General features: G+C 40.3%; 1 protein-coding gene across 2 annotated transcripts in view; it reads right to left on the reverse strand.

The window, feature by feature from the left end:
• Nucleotides 1-16,447, reverse strand: part of PGAP2 (post-GPI attachment to proteins 2) — a 336,523-nt gene extending 320,076 nt beyond the window's left edge. Inside the window, exons 1-2 of one of the 2 annotated variants that reach the window (XM_044073404.1) lie at nucleotides 16,135-16,447; nucleotides 5,714-5,879 (exon numbers count right to left, since the gene is read on the reverse strand). In XM_044073404.1, the coding sequence (XP_043929339.1) occupies nucleotides 5,714-5,878 (165 nt within the window). In that variant the 5' untranslated portion in view covers nucleotide 5,879; nucleotides 16,135-16,447. The remainder of the gene's footprint in view (nucleotides 1-5,713; nucleotides 5,880-16,134) is intronic. The other variant, XM_044073403.1, reaches the window with a different exon arrangement.
• Between the last annotated feature and the right edge of the window lie 7,375 nt (nucleotides 16,448-23,822).

A 23,822-nucleotide genomic window follows, 5' to 3' on the forward strand; every position in this document is an offset into this window, starting at 1 on the left:
CAGGGATATCACTGAGTTAGTGTAGTAAATAAGGACAGGGATATCACTGAGTTAGTGTAGTAAATAAGGACAGGGATATCACTGAGTTAGTGCAGTAAATAAGGACAGGGATATCACTGAGTTAGTGTAGTAAATAAGGACAGGGATATCACTGAGTTAGTGTAGTAAATAAGGACAGGGATATCACTGAGTTAGTGTAGTAAATAAGGACAGGGATATCACTGAGTTAGTGTAGTAAATAAGGACAGGGATATCACTGAGTTAGTGTAGTAAATAAGGACAGGGATATCACTGAGTTAGTGCAGTAAATAAGGACAGGGATATCACTGAGTTAGTGTAGTAAATAAGGACAGGGATATCACTGAGTTAGTGTAGTAAATAAGGACAGGGATATCACTGAGTTAGTGTAGTAAATAAGGACAGGGATATCACTGAGTTAGTGTAGTAAATAAGGACAGGGATATCACTGAGTTAGTGTAGTAAATAAGGACAGGGATATCACTGAGTTAGTGTAGTAAATAAGGACAGGGATATCACTGAGGATTTAGTCCAAATTCAGAAGCAACAAGGCTTAGAGGAAGACCAGTCAATGTCTGAGTGAAGAAGTTCCACCTAGAGAATTCTGGGTCTAGCTCACCACAAAAGGATTAAGACTACCTTATGTGCTATATCATCAACTAGCAAAACAGTTAGTAAAATATAATCATCAAGTGCTAGGGCATGTAGGTAGTGAAAAGTTATTGCCAGTGGTCAAGTAAAATATTAAAATCCAGGTTTAAAAAAGCCGTGTAAAATAGTTTCAGAAGAGTGCTTAATCTGTTTACAGGTTAATGCCAAAAGTAACAAGCCTCAGTTACACAGGGTTATGCCAGCAGATGGACCATGGGATGTGTTTCAAATAAATTATGCAGGACCATTACCACTGGCAAAAGGAGGGTATCGCTACTTGTTAGTAGTGGTGGATGTTTTTTTCAAAATGGGTAGAAGCAATTCCTACCAAAAAGACAACTGCTAAAGCAACTGCAGAAGCTATATGGAAAAACATTTTTTGCCATTGGGGATGGCCACGAGTTATCGAGTCTAATAACTGGTCAGCTAATCTAACAAATGTGTAACTTGTTAAGAATACAGCAAAGATTTCATGTACCATACCATCCACAGTCCAACGGAATAGTTGAGAGCATGAACAGAACCATTAAAGAAAGACTAAAAAAGGCATGTTTGGAAAAGGGACGGAATTGGGTGCAACATTTGCCAGGAATTTCATTAGGGGTAAGGGCTACCCCAAAAAGCAAGACAGGGATTACACCATTTGAAATCATGACGGGTAGGAAAATGCCCACACAACTACCTTTTGATCCAGAGATTGGACATAACCTTTCTTAGAGGTAGCACAACATCAAAAATGGTTAAGAGACATTACAGAGCGGTGTGCATACTTGGCAGGGGAGCAAGTGTTCCATTTATGGAAAAAGGTTCCCATAATGCCACAGGAACAGCACCGTCCCTCTGAAACAAAGGTATTAATTAAAACGCTTCAGACAGATGGTCCATGAAATAGGAATTGGCAAGGACCTTTTCAAGTAACAGAACAAATAGGGCCTTTAGTTTAGAAGGTCAAACAAAGCAAAAAAAAACAAGACCTTGCTAGTTCACAGGGATCAAATGAGATTTATTATTTGTGGTGACCAGCAGCAAAATGCATTGCCTTTAACGGGGGGGGGGGGGGCAGATGCTCAGTAAAGTTTCTATTTCTGTTTTTCAAAAACAACGTACAAGACTGAATGCCAAGCGTTGTGCAAAGTTTGTTGAAAGTATTCCCAAAAAGGTTATTAGGACAAACAAGTTTTCATAAACGTGATTGCTACTGCAAGTATTGTGTTCAGTGGGCTCCTTCTGGCAGAATGCCAAACAGAGGGAATCAAGGCTGTTTACTACAACATTTCACAAATGACACGAATTTGGGAATCCTTCTGGCAGAATGCCAAACAGAGGGAATCAAGGCTGTTTACTACAACATTTCACAAATGACACGAATTTGGGAATCCTTCTGGCAGAATGCCAAACAGAGGGAATCAAGGCTGTTTACTACAACATTTCACAAATGACACGAATTTGGGAATCCTTCTGGCAGATTGCCAAACAGAGGGAATCAAGGCTGTTTACTACAACATTTCACAAATGACACGAATTTGGGAAAATGCTACACAAAATAAAATGCAAGACAATTTCAGTTGTAAAATGCAAACAAAGTGTATCTTTGGAAGCATAACATTGAACACTAATATTACGGCATGCCTAGCTGCACAGGGTCGGGCATACATAGAAGTAAAAGAAGAGTCAAAGACCGGCATAAACATTTCGGTAAACAGCTCAGTGTCTATTAGATGCTGTATATTACCCCCTGAAGATGCAACAATTTTGACAAGGGCAGACATCATACAAAAAATGTCACAGTGTGTTAATAACAGCATAAAAAATAATAAATTTGTCAGGGGAAGAAACAAGTACAAGTTCTATTAATACTCTGTTTATTTGTATAAACAACACAGTAAGACAAGGAAAGGGACCATGGGTCAGAATACTTACCATTTTGGGCAATAAGCCAGTACTTCATACAGATCAAGTGGTAAAAATACCATCCACTTGTACCACAATAGGACAGCAATACCAAAAAAACGATATTGCATTTCAACATCACATTTCCAAGTTTTAAACAAAATGAATGCAGATTGAAGAGAGCCTGGTACGACACACTCTTAGGGAGAGTAGGAGCAGGAGTGGGAACTCTAAATGCTGTGGATATTGAAATTTTGCAAAACAAGCTAAACTTACTAGGACAAGACATATCACAAATTGTACAATTACAAGCCCAGTGAAATCCTACCATTTGGTATGTACATAAACAAAATGTACGATATCAAGAGGGCTTTCTAAATCATTACAATGTATCATTAATAGATTGCAATTTGACACCAATGGATCTATATTCGCAGATTGGACAAAATGTACTTTACAGTCATTGTATGTTAAAATGCAGCAGAATGAGTTACAGACAAAGCTGTTGTTAAAAAATGAGCACATGTGGCGACAAATATTCAGCAGGTGGATTCCATCCACTAGCTGGGTAAAACTATTTACAGAACAGACCCAGTGCGAGCAAAATTACTGCACTGGAAAGCTTATGTATTATAATGTAACAACACAAACAGTAATGTGTCAATTCATGGTATTACCCATAATATTTTTGTCTACTTATAACGATACCGAACTTTTGTTACCTCAACTTGAAGGAAATTACATAGATATGAATAACAAAACGCACACGTTAAACATCGTACAGAAGCTATGAATGGTCTCATATGTGGGCAACACTCTCCCAGCTATGAACCGTGTTTTCTTCAACATTCAGTAAATATGCGCAAGTGGACAATATTTCCTTCAAACTTCAAAATGTTTGTTGAAGTGGCACCACAATTTGTATGTGTGGTTTCAAATAAACCAGTGTTAAAATACAAGCAAACATCCTTTGTGGGATGTATCAGTAATATCACGCATTTAACCTGGGAAAATGAGACTTGCGTGTTTTCTACCAGTACTAAAAAAATGGCAAAATTTCAGTGGAAATATGAAATGATTCAGTTTCCTAACATTACCTTGTCTTTAGACAAGTTAAGAAATATAATACAAGAGACAGATGATCTTAAAGCTTACTTGGATCGCCGTAACCGCAGCATAGTACGGCATGAAGTAAACAGTATAATAGTACAAGATAAATTGGTAAAGTTAGCTGAAAAAATGGAAGCTGACACTGCCCATAATTGGTGGAATATATTCACAGGGTGGTCATCATCTGGAACCAAACTGTTAAATTGGCTAATACATCCGGTGTTAGTAGTTTTGGGAGTCATAATAATTATGACGGTTTGGAACTGTTTAATATGCTGCAGGTTGTGAAGAGTCGCATTAACACAGCAAATATGATTGTAACATGGACAGAGTGATAAATACTGTAAATAATGATGCTAATGAAACAAATGTAGTTTTTTTCTTTTTCTGAAGTTTAGACCGTCCCTCAAAAATACAATAAGGGGGAACTGAAAGATTAGTATTATTCTGTTTTATTCACTGTCTTTTCAAACTGTTGCTAGCATGACTATTAGCTTGAATAAAAAGCTGCAAGAATAGTATGAAATATAAAAGGTTAATCTAAAATAATATAAAATGCTGAAAAATAGAAAGTAGTATATGTGCTGGCTTACATATAATAGCTTAAATAGATTTTGGCATCCATGTGAAGGAGTATGTTATTGAGAAACAAGTCTGTAAAAATAACTACGTAGATGGCAGCTGCAAGGACATCCATGAAGTAAAGCTGAAACATCAAGCAAGATAAACACAGATAGTGCTGGAATACTACGTTTCAGATAACTTTCCTTGGACCACCAAGCTTAAAGAAAGGACAAATCATAAATTAGAAGAACAAAGAAAAACTGTTATACAAAAAAAGAACTGTTTTACATCAGACTCTGGAAAAATACCAGACCTTGTGGTATAAATGTAACTCTGCATAAACAGACTTTGTGAGTTTGCTATAGCTGACAGCATATGTGTTGCGTGTTTATAGAACCAAAAGTCAAATGCAACAGAAATGTCGTACTAACTAAAGCAGTTTACTGAAGCAGTTTGCCTCCGTGTATTTATTGTAGTTAGTACAATCCAGTATTTCAAAGTAGTACTGTATACTAAGAGTTAATATACTGTGGTGTGCTTGCATGCAAATCTGAATAACAAGAAGTAACCAACGGAAGGCAGCACAGAATTCTTCATCCCTCTTTCTTTCTCTGACTCTTTTATTGATCCATCTTTGGTAATGGAATGTACTCTAACCAAAGGAAACATTGTGCTGGGAAACTGTGCAGTGGCCAGCCTTGAGTCACAAACTGCACTAAATAACGGTGCCCTCCTGCATAGCTTTAAGCTCATCCTAAACTTGAATGATTTGCATAATGTCCACGATGGACATAAAAGACTAAATGAGAAAGGACAATGGGGAGCCTGACTGGTCCCAAGAAGCGGAAACCTGTTCAAGATACCCTCACTCATAAGTAACATGATGATGCAGTGAAGTGTCCCTCATGATCAGACTATTTTTCACATTGTTGTGGACATGGTTTGTCTTGCAGAATCTTACATTTCTGTGACAAATATCCCACTTCGGGCCTCTGGAATTACTGATAACCAAATTACAAAGTGACAACCTGTGGATGGGAGCTCGTAGGTTTACCCCGGGAATCATCTCTGTGTCACTGCTGGACAGAGGCACAACAAACTAATGGGCACAGTATTTTTTCATATAAGGGGTGGCGTAAGCCACAAAAATTTGGGCTAGGCTTATAAATGCCTTAGGGCAGATAGCCTAGTATAAATCTATGAACCTATGAACCTATGAACTGCCAGATCAGAAGACAGAGAAAAGCCCTGCATAGAAATTACGCAGTACAACAAATGATTCAGTGACTAATGTGGAAAAATATAACAAAATGAAATGAACACCTACGTCATCCCAAAATTAATGACATTTCCTCAAAGAACATTTTCAATTAGAGAATATGAAAGCACAGAGAAAAGAACAATAATTGATTACCTGAGCAAAAATAAACATGCATTACACAAAGCGGATATGAAATGTGCATCAGCTCAAAGCACTTACTCCGCAATGTGTTGCTGTGGTCTCAGTGAAGTTGAAGAACAAGGACCAGACCACACAAAAAAGAAAGCCAAAAAGTGGGCAACAGATGGTCCCAACTGCAAAACTGGTGAACCGGATCCGAATAAGGCTCTGATCCCGATCCAAAGGCATCGGCAACTGAAACATCCTGCGAAAAATAAGTAAATACAATAAGGTACTACATTAAATTCAAGATTTTATGATGAACTGCTGTTTACAGAGGTCATTCTACCTTACTGGGCAAGGTAGGTGCTATCAAACTGTTACAGGACTTGCTTTTAACTTTGCAGAAATGAGTATGTGGAATGCGGGGGGTGGCATAATGGTTAAGGTGTTTACCTTACAGAAACAAGGTGCAGGGTTTGATTCTCCCATGGTGTAATTGGCTAGTCTTAAAATGACCAACAAGGGCACTTAGCCTAGTAATCTATGAACCTATGAATGTGTTACACTGTATCTAAGCAGTAGGCTAATTCTATCAGTACAGTCTGGTATATATTATATAGGCATATCTATATATGTTTGCATAGGATTTCTAGTTAAAATGATCAAACAACCTGAATGATGATGTTCACAACATTGACAAACAAAACCATAAACCTCAACATGCTATTCTGCATGCTCCAGGCAATAACCACAGCACATGCAAAATTAAACCAGGGAAAATGTTTTGAAGGGGGGGGGGAATCTCCCCACACCCCTGCTAATTATATATACTTATTCCAAGATCGTACAATACTGGAGAAAGGGCATATTACCCAACCTAGAGGCTTGTCTGATCTATCACACCTGTTAACCATCTACTTTGTAACCTAAGGAGATGTTGACAAGATCAACTGTTTGACAAACGTTTATGACTACAATATATGAACACGTTATGTGTGTGTGCCTGTGTGTACACACACACACACACACACACACACACACACACACACACACACACACACACACACACACACACACACACGCACACGTGTGTGTTTGTGTCACAGTGGATATAAAAAGTGTACACACCCCTGTTAAAATGCCAGACTTTTCTGATATAAAAAAATGTGACCACAATAAATCATTTCAAAACTTTTCCCACCTTTAATATGACCCATAACCTGTACAATTCAATCAAAAAAACAAACAAATCTGCTAGGGGAAAAAATATAAAAAACACAAAAACGTGCAATAAGCTGGTTGCACAAGCGTGCACACCCTTAAACTAATACTTTGTTGAAGCACATTTTGATTTAATTACAGCATTCAATCTTCTTGGTTAGGAGTCTTATCAGCATGGCACATCTTGACTTGGCAATATTTGCCCACTCTTCCTCGCAAAAGTGCTCCAAATCTGTCGGATTTTGAGGGCATCTCTTGTGCACAGCCCTCTTAAGGTCACCCCACAGATTTTCTATTGGATTTAGGTCTGGGCTCTGGCTGGAGCATTCCAAAACTGTAATTTTCTTCTGGTGAAGCCATTCTTTTGTTGATCTGGATGTATGCTTGGGGTCATTGTCATGTGAATCTGAGTGCCGCCTAGCATGGACTGCTGTTTTGCCTCATAGTAGTGTAACCAGGTTTCATCAATAGTAACTAGTTGCTCCAAAATGTTGGCACCAGCTCAACGAAAATACCACAAACCAACTTGGAAGTGTCCACGTGATGCCTTTTATTGTCAGCTTTCAAACATTTGGGCATCCACTTGGCTGGCAGCTTCTGCATACCCAGCTACTCATGGATTATAAACTAAACACATTCTCTGGATGTCTGTAGTGTCTCAGCAATTGTTTTAGCCAATATTTGCCGATCTACCAAAATAAAGTCACAGACATGGTCAAGTATTTCAGCAGTTGACACCATTTGAGGCCTCCCAGACCTTGCTGCATCTCTGGTCTCAAAATCTCCACGCTAAAAATTTGCACACCACTTCTTCGCAGATGAGTAAAAAAGGGCATTTGTCACTCAATGTTTGCATCACACTTTCATGGATTTCCTTCGGAGTTTTCTTCTGCAGGAATAGAAACTTCATGACAGCTCATAGTTCTACACTTGAAAGTTCCACACTTTTCATTGTTTCAGATCAGTGAATGAACTATATCAATGTCAAAACATAGTGTTACGATTCTGCAAACTGGCACTTTACAAGTTGAAATAACCCTCTTTTCAGCTACAGGAGGATAAATAATACTCAGAATTTAGAACGTTGGTCAGGCTTAGAACTTTTCAGCACTCCCTCGTATTTAGATAAACCATCTGCTTCTGTAACTTTTTGTCTTCAGTATTTCAGTGTTGTGTGTCCTTCCTCCTTATTTTAAAAATAAGCAAATGGTTGGCTTGCTTGTGTATGAGGTTTTATCCCAAGGACACCAAGGCAAGGAGGGTTCAGAGAAGCTGCCAACAGACTGAAGTTCTCTTACTTTAAAAAAGGATGTAGCTTTTCCTCCCTGGTGCAGATCACAAAAATATGTTGCCATGTTGTGATGTGCACACCTGATCCAGACCAGACTCTGGCAATGCTTTAAGGTAGCACAAGTAGAACAACAGGTTCAGATGGGCAACAGCCAGAGTTAGCTTCCAAGTCCATACACCCTGCTCTGCTGTGTGGCAGGCAAGGTTGACAGCCAAAGTTAGCCTCCAAGTCCATACACCCTGTTCAGGTGGGTGGCAGACAGAGCAATATCAAGAGTTACCTGCCGAGTCCATATATCCTGCTCAGGTCCACGGCAGACAGGGAGATAGCCAGAGTTACCTGCCGAGTCCATATATCCTGCTCAGGTCCACGGCAGACAGGGAGATAGCCAGAGTTAGTTGCCAAGACCATACACCCTGCTCAGGTCCACGGCAGACAGGGAGATAGCCAGAGTTACCTGCCGAGTCCATACATCCTGCTCAGGTCCATGGGAGACAGGGAGATAGCCAGAGTTACTTGCCGAATCCATATATCCTGCTCAGGTCCACGGCAGACAGGGAGATAGCCAGAGTTACTTGCCGAGTCCATATATCCTGCTCAGGTCCACGGCAGACAGGGAGATAGCCAGAGTTACTTGCCGAGTCCATATATCCTGCTCAGGTCCACGGCAGACAGGGAGATAGCCAGAGTTAGTTGCCAAGACCATACACCCTGCTCAGGTCCACGGCAGACAGGGAGATAGCCAGAGTTACCTGCTGAGTCCATACATCCTGCTCAGGTCCATGGGAGACAGGGAGATAGCCGGAGTTAGTTGCCAAGACCATACACCCTGCTCAGGTGCATGCAGAGAGAGCAATAGTCCGAGTTAAATGCAAAAGGTAAAGCTCTGAATCTCCTAGTCCATGGCAGTCCTCATATTTCACCATGACATATCTACCATGGCAGCCAATGTGGCATCAGTGGTACTAAGGATGGGACATTAGGACTCCATCTGTGAAAACAATCAGACAGGAACAAGAACATCCACTACAGTGCTGAGTGGTGAGATGAAAACTTGTACAGAGGAAAAGAAAGTAAAAAAAAAAACAGTAAGTGCGAAGGAATTATTAAGCCAGGGGTAATATCTGCTGACCGTTGACAAAATGAGAAAAGAAAAAAACTCTGTCTAAAATTTGTACATTTAGGTGTCTTAGTATGAATGTGGCTTATACAAGTGTGTCATGTCAGGCTGACCTGGGAAAAGTGCTTAAAATGCACAAGTAGAAATTGTGTATTTGCTTGAATAGCATAAAACTATTTAGTGTGTGTGTGTGTGTGTGTGTGTGTGTGTGTGTGTGTGTGTGTGTGTGTGTGTGTGAACTTTGACAAATTCATAGAAGATATTTATACATTATAAAAATGGAACTAATGCTCTCTTATAAGATATTCTACAAACTAACAATTTTAAACAGTTTTACTTTTATATCACTGACCATCAACTAAAGGATTTGAGGGAAGGTGATTAAAACTTTTGAATCCTTTCTTTGGCCAAGTACTGTTTTCTTTTTCCTGTCGTCTTTACACTTGGACAGCTGTTTTTGCTTTTGTTTTGTTTTGTTTTTTTTATTTAAGTTTCTACTTGTATAACTTTTTTTCTTATTATATATAAAATTATCTTAAAGAGTTTAATAGTTTAGCTTTAGCGGTTTTTTTGAACGAATGAATGACAAATCTCAAAATATTCTGTACTATACACATCCCCCCAAAAAAACACATTATGTGAAACTGAGTGTGCAGGGGAGCACCTCTTGAGGGACGGAGAATGGGGGTATAAAGTATAAGCTGTCACCAAATGCTGATGAAGACTTTATCTATTTAATGATTCCAGTCTGGGACTTTGAGTTTATATCTCAAGGGGTTACAGGAGTTTGGGATGGTTCCTGGTTACAAAATATATCTGGGCCACACTTGAGGATTACCTCTTAATTATGCATCCTCACAGGGAATAAAGGAAATTTATCCCTTTATGGCTAGGTGTAATCCTTTCAATTATCTAGGAATATGGGGAAGTCTGTTATTTAAGACACTAGATTGATTAATGTTATTTTAGTGATCAGAACAATACAGTATTACCAGTTCTGGAAAAAAAAAACTTACATTAGATATGAACCAAAGAATTAAAGTGGTACAATAGTTTATAATAGCACTGCTAATTTATGTGGTCAGGAATACCCCTGAGATGCCCCCCCCCCTCCACAAACACAATAAATATACAAAGAGACTAAAGGACAGTATTTTGAAGATTACTTGGGAAGAAAGTAAACCTATGGTAAGATGGAAGTTATTGTCTCATCCTCTGGATGAAAGAGGGTTAGGTGCTCCAAATGTGGACATGTATATTAATGTCATTTTATAGCCTTACTATACAGAGTACTGAATGAGGATTATGGGACTAGCTAGAAGACTGGGGGGTGCTGTTGGGTTGTGGAGGAAACTTTTAAAAGGGACAGGTAGTAGGACAGGAGGATGATGATCGTGATTCAAGGTTTGCCTTACAGTTGTTACACGTGTTGGGGAAGACTTTTAAAATGGCTAAAATGGAGTCTTGGCAACCATTTTCTTACATCCAAATTGGGGGCCAATGGGTCTATACATAGAGATGTAGTGTAGGCAGACTGGTATACTGAGATAGGTTAGTCAAAGCATTAGCTTGTACTTGGAATCCAAGTCCAGTTCAAGGTACCTGCCACAATGATGTCTCAGGGTGGAATCGATGGGTGGTATAACTGCGTCAGCAAATAACCAGAAGGAGATTTCCCCTGCATCAAAAAAATTGTCAGTAACCAGCAGGTACACAGCACTTGACAACAAGCAGAACCATGCAGCGGTGCAGGCAACGAGGACAGACTGCAATGAGCACTCTACAGCTGAGGTTGTCATTCTCGGTTTTGGTACCAAAGGGTTAAAAGTCAATGCAGCCAACATAGACAATGGCCCCGAAAACCCCGAAGCCAAAGATGGAGTCAAGTCCTTAATGCTGACCACTGTTACACCTGATGAAGTCTGCGGACAAAATAAAGTCAGATTTAAGAATAGGAAGCCTCAAACATTTTCTTGTTTTTTTTTCTGTATGGGACTAAGTAACAGCAGATTATTTGCTCACTTCTTCTGCATTTATGTTGTTTTGACTTGATAAGACATGTATTAATAGGCAGTGCTCTAAGTACCAAAAAGGGGAATATTTCCTAACATTAAAGTCGTAAAGAGAAACTGAGATTGAGGGAAGATACACCTTTTTCTTAATATTTTGTTGTTAGAATGCCCACACACGACCAGACCACATCTTAAATTTAGGTTGCATCAATGAACATCATCTTAAGTGGGATGTTGATCTGGGACGTCATGTGAACACAGCACAGTGGAACTGTGATGCAGTTTAAGTAAGCCAAAGTCCAGTTTAAGATTTTTTTTGTTTTAATATACACAGCAGCTAGAGTAGTAGCTATAATCCCAGGAGTTGCTGCAAGTGTAGACGGGAACACTAGGGTACTGGGTTCATATTTTGGAGGTGGGGACTGTCCCATTTAGGCACAATTTTGAGAGAGAGATGTTCAGAAAATACTGGATATAGTTTGTTGGAAGAGAGGCAAGAATATCATCATACATGTTTTTTTGAGTTCTCTTCATGACAAGGAAATCACTAGTTAACTCGGATCCATGTAGTCAAGTCTTTTGGCAATAAAAGTATTTACAAATAACTGAAAACAATGAAGGTCCTCTTTCCATATGAATGCTGATGGAGTTGGTGATAGAGTTGTATATGCTGGAAATTAAGGGTGTGTCTGATAAGACTATATTCAAGGTGAAAAGCTAGTGGGTCCCTTGGATTAAGGATTACAAGTGGTTACGGCAGTATCACACATCCAAATACTGCTCTTTGCTTTTAATAATGGTCACTGAAGCACCAGTAACTGTATTTGTTTTATCTTATTTATTTGTTTGCTTAAGGACAGTCACAAGCTCTTTTAATGCATGGATAATGAACTCAAATGCTTTTGAATCTTGAGTAAGAATTTTTTTCTGGTGTGTGTGTGTGTGTGTGTATATTTCTGTATTTTTAAGAAGACCACAACTGTAGTTTAAATAAAGTTAACTGCTAAACAAAATTCCTACAAGCTCTAGTGGTATAAAAGGATAAAGCCCTCATTATGGTCCAGGTGACCTGAGCAGCTCCAGTGCCTGATGAGAGTTGGCAGGGACGAGGGATGTATCCTCAGATGGGACGTTTGGGGCACAGATCTGGCTGCACACCACCACAATCCTTTGAGGGAGTGATGTAAATGCAAGGCCAGAGGTAGATGTTAGATTTACTGACCTACTGCTTGGTGGTAGCCTTTAACACAGGTGTGCAGAAGCATACACTGACAAAGATGTTAAGACATCTGAAGTGACACAGATCCAGAGAAGGATTAGGCAAACACAAATATGCGTATTCCAGAATGCCAGTGAAGACATAAGACATCCTTACAGCTAGAAGATGGATAATGACAACTGTGGTCTACAACTGAATATCATGTTCATAGGTAGGTACTAGGCTATCGGCTCAAGGGCCAAAGTAAGCCTAGCCAACAAGGTTTCCTGGCTTATGCCACCCAAGAAAGTTATCTTCCTGTGCCACTGTTGGGAAGAGCCACAGAAGTGATCCCCAGGGTGTATTTTCTATTTCCCATCCATTCATCAAGATTTTTCTTGAAGAGTGCTAATGAGGAACTTTGCTTGACATAGATGGGTAGCTTGTTCCAGAGTATGGGAAGTCTCTGGGACAGGAATTTATCCCTCCGGCATGTCCTGTTTATTGTGATGTCAAGGTTTAGGTCCCCAGAGTGTGTAGCTCGGAGGGATTGGGATTTCTATAAGTGTAGCATGTCCAACAGCTCTTGGTTTGACATAGCTTTATATGTAAGGTAGAGATCACCTCGGAGTAGGTGGAATGCTATGGAGTAAAGCTGGAGAGTTTTGAGACGGTCACTGTAGGGCATCTGTTTGAGGCCAGTAATCCTCTTTGCGAGGCACTTCTGTGGCCTTTCCAGCTGCTACAGATGTCTTGTGAGGTACATTCCAAAAGGGGCGTTATACTCTATAATGGGTCTAATAAGTGTCGAGTAGAGGGGAACAACACCCTCTTTTTTACTGGACGAGAACCCTTTTGTGATGAAGTGTGCCATGTAGAAGGACTTCCTGACTCATGTGGTGATGTGATTAGCAAAGAAGAGACTACTGTCCACCTGGGTCCCAAGGTGTCTTATCACACATTCAGTGTTAAGTAGACTGCTACATATGTGGTAGTTCATGGGTACAGAGTTTTTACCTAAGGGGATGACAATGCACTTTCTGGCATCGAGATTGAGGCCATGGCTCTGACACCAGGCATCTGTCTCTGAGGCCCTTTTGTAGGATGTCCACATCATTTGCGGATTCAACTACAGCTCCTAGTTTGCAGTCATCTGCGAACTTCTTTAGCCAGAGGCCTTCTGTGTTAGCCTGTACTTCAGAGAAATAGATACCAAACAGGAGGTCCCAGGACTGAGCCCTGTGGTACTCCACTTGTCACTGGTTTGAAGTCAGATTTGGAGTCAGCAACTTTTACAGTGTGGGTTCTGTCAGTGAGCCAGGTGGCAACCCATCTTGTGACGTAGGGATTTATACCTAGTTTAGCTATAATTCCAGAATGGGGGATGGTGTTGAAAGCCTTGGCGAGGTCAAGATAGGCTGTGTGAACCACCTTACCCTCGCCTACGGCTTTGGTGACTGCCTCAAAGAAGCCGATCAGGTTCAGGAGGCATGATCTGCCTTTCACAAACCCGAATTGGGTGGGGTTCAAAGTTTGGAGGCTACCAATGTCTTTATTTACAAGTTCCATGATGATACCTTCCATGGCCTTGCAGACCAGGCTCATTTAACAGAGAATTTTGCTGAAAGATGTAATTTTTTTCTGAGATACAGACTTGCACTAAAAGGGACTATCAGTATGCATATGAACTATTAGGAAGCTCAGGTTTCTGCCATATGGTTAAAAAAATGTAGCCATATAAAGCATTTTGACTGTAAACTAAAAATATACCACAATTTTACCTGAATTATGTCAGTAAAACAAAGAGAGAGACTGTATTTAATTTCTCAAAGTTATACTGTCTGTTGTTACATAGCAAAAAAAAAAAGGCAGTTGAAAGCACAAAATGATACACAGATATTCAAGATGCAGCATCTGAGAAATGAAAGCACTCACAATATATACATGATTATCCAGGTGTATGGGGCCTGAAAGTTTTTTAAGGTCTCTTAGGATCAAGAATGGTGATTTAAAACAGGGAAGTTGGAACATTTTCAAAACACTCCACTTAAAACAAACTTGTAGCTACTAGTTTGGTTCAGTCAGATAAAAAGAAAAGCTATACAAACATAAACATATCGTAAAAACAGATCTAACAGCTCTATGTACTACAGAAAAATAGTGAAGTTTTTAATCTTTTTTTTAATGAACAGCAAGAATAAAAATGAAATCTGACAATCCCACAAAGGTGAGTGCCACAGTAATAATATGGATGCATATATTTTAAACTATTTATAGACAGAAAACAAAAATCATCTAGGGTGCCAATTGTTTATATTAAGACACATTACGGTAGGGCACAGGTGTGAGCGATGCCAACATAATCGACATCCTGATGGGTGGCTTCACTTTAAAAGTTAATCCTTTCCCATCACAAAGTGTGATGGTGGACAAAGGACAAAAATCAAGGATGATTTTAAATATCTCTTTAATTCACTCAAGAATGTAACAATAGCATTTTCCCTTAAAACGCACTTTCTGGACAGTAAACAGTATAAAACTCTAATGTCAGACTATTTAGCTCAACTTCTTTGTGCAAGAAATCTGGACAAAACACAAAATAATTTGTTTAAAATGTAAAAAGAAAAATGGGGGGGGGGGTCAAAGAACCAAAGTCATGGATATATTTCAAATATTACTCCTATAAACATATAAAATTGCAAGATAAACATGTTTTTCAAAGTACATGCTTTCTTAAAGGGAATGAATTCTGAAACTGAAATGATGGTGACATCAATCAATGATTTTATCAGAAAACCACATATTTTATGAGGAGCTTGTCAAATATATAAGGCGAATTCTACGGACAGTTTAAAGGTATATGACTGAGATACTGATTGAAGTTATCTGCAATTTAACAGAAAAAAAAAAAAAAAGTCAGAGGGACCGACCAAAAACATGAAATAAAACTACCAACAGTTGAAAGCTTTATGCTTTAAAATGAAGGATACACCAGAGGTATACCCACAAAAAAAAAAAAAAGATAGTTGCAGCATTTAATGTCAGATAGTTTGTGGAAAAGTAAATATTTTGCTTTTCAACTCCTTTCAATAGTTTCTCTATGGATAAACACACACACCTCTGATAAAGTACCCTTTAATAGGGTGGCAACCACCTGTGTCCCTTTAATTCCTGCACAAGTCACATCACACCAGGAGCAGCACTGGCTATTACATATATCTCTCCCAAGGAGCACACACGTCTGGAAAATCATTTAGAATAAGGGAGCTACACTCAAAATAAGTCCTACTACATGATGATAATTTAAATAAAAATTCCTATCTACCTTATTAAGCTACTGCATTTTGATTTAATTTGACCATAAAGCAATTTTATTTGCAGTTCGCTGAAGACAGTGCTATCTAACGTAGTTTATACAATATAAATAATGATTTTGTTACTTGTTTATATCCAGGCAAATGTATATACTTTTTAAAATTGTATTTTACTTAAAAATAAACCTAACAAAGCAGAATCACTAAACTGAGCAAGAAAAATAAAACTTCATTACACTTCTGAAAAACAATCACAGGGAATATGTATATACTGTATGCTGCAAATACTAGCATAATCAACATTCTGCTCGTATATATCATAAATAGTATAATTTACTTTTCAACATGGTAAGTCTCTTACCTTTGTATGTAACTTTCACCACCTTGTTTTCTGTTTTCACTCTCATGTAACAAACTTGTGCTTAAATGCGCTTGTTAACAACTGTACACAACATCAGGGTTGCCAGGTCCACGGTTCCCCGCCCACTTGAGTTGGTTTTGGCAGTTGCCTGTGAAAACTTTGGAGCAGCTGAGTGTTGTGGGTTATTCGGATAGAAACTGTTGGGGTGAGTTTTTTTTTTTTTTTGGCTGGAAACGCTGGATTTGCAGGAACTTCCGGGAGACGGAGCCAGGGGTAAAGGCGAAAGTCAGCTGGTGCCGTGGTGGCATTCCGTTTGGCTGAGTAATGTTACGTATGAACACGCACGGGCGCAGTATACCATGACGCATGCACGTAGTAACTGTAGCCGGCCGGTGCACTGAGCGGTAACGGATTATTACGACAGGCATCGGGACGGGAGAGACATTTTGAAAAGGTGGAACGTTAGGGTTATGACGCTTGTATTTTTGTTTGAAAAAAACTAAGACGTTTGCTATTTTGAGAGTTAATGTTATTTTAGAAGGGGATTCGGGAAAATACGGTTACGTCCGTCATTAACATACTGCCATGTATGGCCATCATGGAAGGTGTTATTTGTTGTCTTGCAAGAGGGTTTAGGAAAACAGTAGTCAGCATGTGGAATTAACCCCACCTCCTAATCCCTAACAGTTGTGTGTTTACACAGTATTTGTTATAGTTTGTATTTCTGAATATAAACCGAGGGCGACAAACGAAGCGATGCTTGTCTGATCTTAACTGAAAGGTTAAAGATCAAAAATATTTAATGTCAATTTTCACAGTACAGTAGGGTTACCACCTTTTCAAATGCCAAAGTGGAACTTTTTTTGTAGAAACATCAGATTTTGCAGGACAAAACATACCCATAGCAAGTACAAAGGAAAGATCTTCACTTTTTAACAAAATAAAAGCTTATTCCTGTAGCATTTGAGTTGCTTATTCTGTTTCTTATAACATTTAGGTGTGTCCAATACAAAGTAACTGTTTTATGCAGCTACTAAAGAAAATATAAGAAATACTTTTGTCCTAAAATCTCAGGACATTTGCCATTTTTTTCAATTTTGTTTTCCAGGACACAACTGCTCAAAGAGGCACTGTCCCTCGCAAAGTGGGACCGGTGGTAATCCTACATTACAGGGGTGTTTTAAAGATGGCTACAGTGGATGGGCAGAAGTGATTGACAACTCCTTGCCGGGGAAGTTATTTATTTTGGACTCGTAGCAGTCAGTCATTTAACCCCTTACTGTAAAAACTGTGGCAATATTGTAGTTGAGGGCCTCACCAGATGTGCAGTAGCAAGCCCCCTGATATGTCATTCATAAATATGCATTCCCTCCGAATGTACAACCAAAGAAAAAGTGTACTAAACTGGTGAGGCCCTCGACTACAGTATCGCTGGAAAACCTGTCGGTCTACAGTGAATCGTACCTCTCAACCTCCCATCTCCAAAATGGGAAACACTAGCCCTCAAAATGTGAAACACATACCAACGGCTGCTTACTAACCTGTCGGTCTACAGTGAATCGTACCTTTCAACTTCCCCATCTCCAAAATGGGAAACGAGATTTTGTAGGACAAACCATACCCACGACCACCGAAAAGAACCTAACTTACTGTTTTGTCAACATAAAAAACTGTACTCAAATGGCACTAGGCTATCAGCCCTAGGGCCTATACAAGCCTAGCCAGAACAATTCCCTGGCTATTTCTTCCCACATTATTTACTTTCCTGGATCCCTGTCTAGCAGGGCGACTGACGTGATCCCTGGGGTGGATTTCCTTTCTCCCATCCAATCGTCAAGGTTCCTCTTGAAGAGGTCCAAAGAGGCACTCTGCTTGACATGTATGGGCAATCTAATCCAGAGTCTGGGGAGTCTCTGGGTCAGGAACCTATCCCTCCAGCATGTTTTGTTTATTGTGATGACAAGGTTTAGATCCCTGGAGCATGTAGCTCTGAAGGATTGGGATTTCTTTAAGTGTAGCATGTCCAACAGCTCTGGGTTTGACATGGCCTTGTATGTTAAGCAGAGATCGCCTCTGAGTAGACGATATGCGGCAGAGTATAGCTGGAGTTTTTTAAGGCGGTCAGCGTAGGGCATCTGCTTTAGGCCTGTGATTCTTTTAGTGAGGTATTTCTGAGGCCTTTCCAGTTGTTGCAGATGTCTTGAGAGGTACATACCAAATGGGGCGTTGTATTCTATAATGGGTCTAATGAGGGATGAGTATAGTGGGACAATGACCTCCTTTTTTCTGGATGAAAAGCCCTTCGTGATGAGGTGTGCCACATAGATGGATTTCCTGACTGTTGTGGCGATGTGGTTATCGAAGGTGAGACCACTGTCCACCTGTGTCCCTAAGTCTCTTATCACACTTTCTGTGTTTAGTGTACTGCCACCTATATGGTAATTCATGGATACATGTTTTTTCCCAAAGGGATAACAATACATTTCTTGGCATTGAGCTTGAGCCCATGGCTCTGGCACCAAGCATCTGTTTCTGTAAGGCCCTTTTGTAGGGTATCCACATCATTTGGGGATTCAATAATGGCTCCCAGTTTGCAGTCATCTGCAAACTTTGTTAGCCAGAATCCCTTAGTGTTGACCTGTACTTCAGAGACCTAGATGCCAAACAAGAGCGGCCCCAGGACTGAACCCTGAGGTACTCCACTTGTCTGGAGCTGGATTTGGAGTCGGCTACTTTTACAGTGTGGGTTCTATCAGTAAGCCATTTAGCAACCCATTGGGTGACATAGGGATTAATGCCCAAATTAGTAAGTTTATCTATGATTCCAGAGTGGGGGATGGTGTCAAAGGCCTTGGCAAGGTCTAGATAGGCTGTGTGGACCACCTTACCCTTGTCCATGGCTCTGGAGACTGATTCAAAGAAGTCAATCAGGTTCAGGAGACAAGATCGCCCTTCACAAACCCAAACTGGGTGGGGTCCAGTGTTTGAAGGTTGCCAATGTCTTTGTTTATAAGTTCCATGATAATACGCTCCATGGCCTTGCAGATAAGGCTTGTCAGACTGATGGGACGGTAGTTTCCGGGATCCAAGGTGGATCCCCCCTTGTGGATTGGGATAACTGTAGCTCTGCCACTCAGTGGGCACGAAACCTGAGGTGAGGCTATGATTAAACATGACACTTAGGTGAGGTGCCAGTTCATATTGTACTTCATGTAGTACACAGCCCAGGATGTCATCTGGTCCCATGGATGCTGTATTCTTGGCTTTAGAGAGTGCGTTTTGTACCTGTGTGGCCGTTATTACTGGAATTTGGCAATCTTCCGGTATTGAGATGGGCCATTTAGGGATTGTGAGAGGGGTGACGTTGGCACTGAATCGATCTGCCAGGATATTGGCAATATCCTTCGGATCAGTATATTTAATGCCATTCTGTTTTAGCTCAGAGCAGATCCGAGCATTGCCATTTAGATTCTTGACATAGTTATAGAATGCTTTGTGGTTGTCTTTGGAATCTTTGGCAATTTTATTTTCGTAACTAGCTTTGGAGGATTTTATGAGGCATCTCAGTTTCTTACTGAGGCTAGTAAGGGAGTTTTTGCATCCTGGGATTTTCCTCTTTTCTGCAAAAGTTTCTTCCTTTTGTTGTAAAGTTTGTTTATGGCAGGGGACCACCAGATTGGCTTCCTTTTTTTGGATGAGAGCATTTTGGTTCTATTTGGGATGGCACGATTCATGCATGAGTGGATGTGCTCGTACAGTGCCTTAGTGTAGGATTCAGCAGTTGAACTTTCAGTTCCCGCCTGCATGGGTGTCATGAAGTTTGTCACTTCTGACTTGAGTAGCATGAAGTTGGCTTTGGAGAAGTTTTTTATGATGGTTTCTTTACTGGGGGGTTGGGGTGGGATGTGGATGTTAAGGGTGATTAGCTTATGGTCAGACCTGACTAACGAAGGGGTGACCATAGGTATGGAGCATTGATTTCCCATGTTGGTAATGACCAGGTCTAGGATATTGGAGCCCCTGGTGGGACTATGGATTAGTTGATCCAGGGCATTGGAATTTATGAATTCCAAGAACTGTTGCGCAAAGGTGTTGGGACATTTTCCCAGTTAATGGCAGGGTAGTTAAAATCACCCAGTATTAGGGTGTTTGGTTCTATCTTAATATTTTTCAGTATGTTTAGAAAGGTGTAGTGAGAATCTTGGGGTATGGTGGGGGATCTGTAGCAAGCTACAATTTGGATTGCACTCTTACCTAGTGTTAGTTGCACTTGGAGAATTTCAGACACATTGTGTTGGCCAACTAGCCTGGTGGTGTGAATATCCTTGGTGAATATTGACACTCCTCCACCTTTAGTGTTTCGGTCCTGGTTTGGTGGCCGAAAAGTGTGGTAAGAGTTGTAGCCTGGTATTGCAGGGGTGCTCTCTGGAGCCTTGAACCAGGTCTCAGTTACTGCACAGATATCGATGTTCTCCATTTTTAGGAGTGCCTCGAGAGAGTGCATTTTGAGGTTTAGACTTCTAGCATTGAGTAGCATTACCTTCAGATTTTGCATGCTTGTACCTGTTACGGTGGTGGTTTTGTCCTTTGAAGTTTGCCTAAAAAAGGCACTATAGGGGTAAAGTGCCGGTAAAGGGCCGTTCCCATTGTTATTTAATTGTAAACCTAAGGGGGTATTTAATTGTAAACCTAAGGGGGTTGGGCAAACGCTGTGTTTACCTTGTGTGGCCTGGTTCAACAAGGCACTGTAATTTAAGAGTTGTCATGCCTGCATTTCATGCAAGCATGCCTTTCATTAGTTATGACTTGGTCAGAGCACTATGATTTTATTGTATGTATTTATTTATTCATTTCTAGTGTGCTAGTAGAAATCTTCTGTCCCCCTTCTGATGCATTGCTGTGTGTTTTTACAAATGTCTTATCTCATGAACACTGAAACAAACTGTTAAATAAAATAAGATTTCAATACACAGGAGGTTCAGGTTAAAAAGTTTACTAGTGTACACAAGGAGGTAAAAAACGTACAAGTACAGAATTTTGTCTGACATGAAACAGGAAGCACACAATTTTATATAGGTTTAACATTTAAGCTATGCCCACCTTACTGACGTGATATGTCACAGGGCATCTACATCACTTTAGCTTGCAGTCCTTTATTCATAAAGCTGTTGATGCTGTATATTTCAAAAAAAACTTTTCCTCTAGATACAATACGGCCTTGCTATCCAGCTGGTCAGACATAATGTCTTTCTGTAAAGTTACTTCTTCAAGGTTTCATATCAGTTCGAATACAATAGCAGCTTCAGTCTTTTAATAATCTTCTTTGTTCTCTGTTACACTTTCTCACACAGCTGCGTGCTATCTCAGTAATACATATACAAGGCCAAATCATTCCAACAGGAAAGAGCAGAAGATTTCATTATTTCACACATTTAATTTCCTGACCCAGCAGATAATCACTTGTGAAAAGCATAAACATTAAAACTTGCTAAGCTAGCATTCTGCCAGGGTCAAAAATCAGCTTTGCTTCAAGCCACACTGCAGTTTCAAAACTACTTACATTTACACATGAATTAATCCTTACTATTATATGATTAATAGAATAAAATGCATTATGTACTACTTTACTTTTAAACTAGCATTTCTCATATATTCAAATACACATTTTTCTAACACAAACAATGCAGAAAGGAAGCAGTGACTATGATACATTATGTGAGGTACTTAGGTTCATAGGTAGGTATTAGGCTATCGGCCCTAGGGCCCATACAAGCCTAGCCAAAAAATGTACCCTGGCTTTCGCCACCCTGTGCTCCTATCGAGCAGAACCACAGAAGTGATCCCTGGGGTGAATTTCCCATTCCCCATCCAATCTTCAAGATTTTTCTTGAAGAGTGCTAATGAGGAGCTCTGCTTGACATAGATAGGTAGTCTGTTCCAGAGTATGGGAAGTCTCTGGGAAAGGAATCTATCCCTCCAGCATGTTCTGTTTATTGTGGTGACAAGGTTAAGGTCCCTAGAGCGTGTAGCTCGGAGGGATTGGGATTTCTTTAAGTGGAGCATGTCCAACAGCTCTGGGTTTGACATAGCTTTGTATGTTAGGCAGAGATCGCCCCTGAGTAGGCGATATGTGATGGAGTAAAGCTGTAGCTTTTTGAGACGGTCTGCATAGGGCATCTGTTTGAGGCCAGTAATCCTCTTTGTGAGGTATTTCTGTGGTCTTTCCAGTTGTTGTAGATGTCTTGTGAGGTACATACCAGAAGGGGTGTTGTGCTCTATAATGGGTCTAATCAGTGATGAGTAGAGGGGAACAATGACCTCTTTTTTTCTGGATGAGAATCCTTTTGTGATGAGATGAGCCACGTAGAAGGATTTCCTGACCACTGTGGCGATGTGATTATCAAAAGAGATACTACTGTCCACCTGTGTCCCAAGGTCTCACATTTTCGGCATTAAGTAGACTACCAGCTATGTGGTAGTTCATGGGTACAGAGTTTTTACCAAAGGGGATGACAATACACTTTTTGGCATTGAGCTTCAGACCATGGCTTTGACACCAGGTATCTGTCTCAGTGAGGCCCTTTTGTAGTTTGTCTACATCGTTAGGAGTTTCGATTATGGCTCCTAGTTTGCAGTCATCTGCAAACTTAGTTAGACAAAGACCTTCTGTGTTGGCCTGCACTTAAGGAAGTAGATACCAAACAGGAGAGGACCCAGGACTGAACCCTGTGGTACTCCACTTGTCACTGGTCTGATGTCGGATTTGGAATCCACTACTTTCACAGTGTGGGTTCTGTCCGTGAGCCAGTTGGCAACCCATCTTGTGACATAGGGTTTTATACCGAGTTTAGTGAGCTTATCTATAATTCCAGAGTTGGGGATGGTGTCGAAAGCCTTGGCGAGATCTAGATAAGCTGTGTGAACCATTTTACCCTCATCTATGGCTTTGGTGACTGCTTCAAAGAGGTCAATCAGGTTTAGGAGACATGATCTGCCTTTTACAAATCCAAACTGAGTAGGGTCCAGAGTTTGGAGATTACCAATGTCTTTGTTTATGAGTTCCATGATGATACGTTCCATGGCCTTGCAGATTAAGCTCGTCAGGCTAATGGGGTGGTAGTTCCCGGGGTCCGTCGTGGCTCCCCCTTTGTGGAGTGGGATAACTGTCGTGGTGCACCATTCAGTGGGTACAAAGCCTGAGGTGAGGCTATGATTGAACATGGTACTTAGGTAGGGTGCTAGTTCATTCTGTAGATCGTGTAGAACGCAGCCTGGGATATTGTCAGGTCCCATGGATGCTGTGTTCTTGGCTTTGGAGAGTGTGTTTTTACCTGTGCAGCCGTGATTATAGGAACTTTACATTCTTCCGGTATAGAGATGGGCCCTCTACGGGGTGAGGGGGGGGTAAAGTTAGCACTGAACCTATTTGCTAGGATGTTGGCAGTATCAGTTGGTTCTGTATATTTAGTGCCATTATGCTGTAACTCAGAGCAGATTTGAGTGTTCCCATTTAGATTCTTGACATAGCAATAGAATGCTTTGTGGTTGTCTTTAGAGTCAGTGGCAATTTTGTTTTCATAACTAGCTTTGGAGGATTTTATGAGGGATCTCAGCTTCTTACTGAGGTTGACCAGGGAGTTCCTCCAGTCATGGGATTTTACTCTTTTTCGCAACAGTTTCTTTCTTCT

The sequence above is a fragment of the Protopterus annectens genome, chromosome 5.part1, assembly GCF_019279795.1.
Source record: "Protopterus annectens isolate FY-2018-M chromosome 5.part1, PAN1.0, whole genome shotgun sequence".
Classification (NCBI taxonomy): Eukaryota; Metazoa; Chordata; order Ceratodontiformes; family Protopteridae; genus Protopterus; species Protopterus annectens.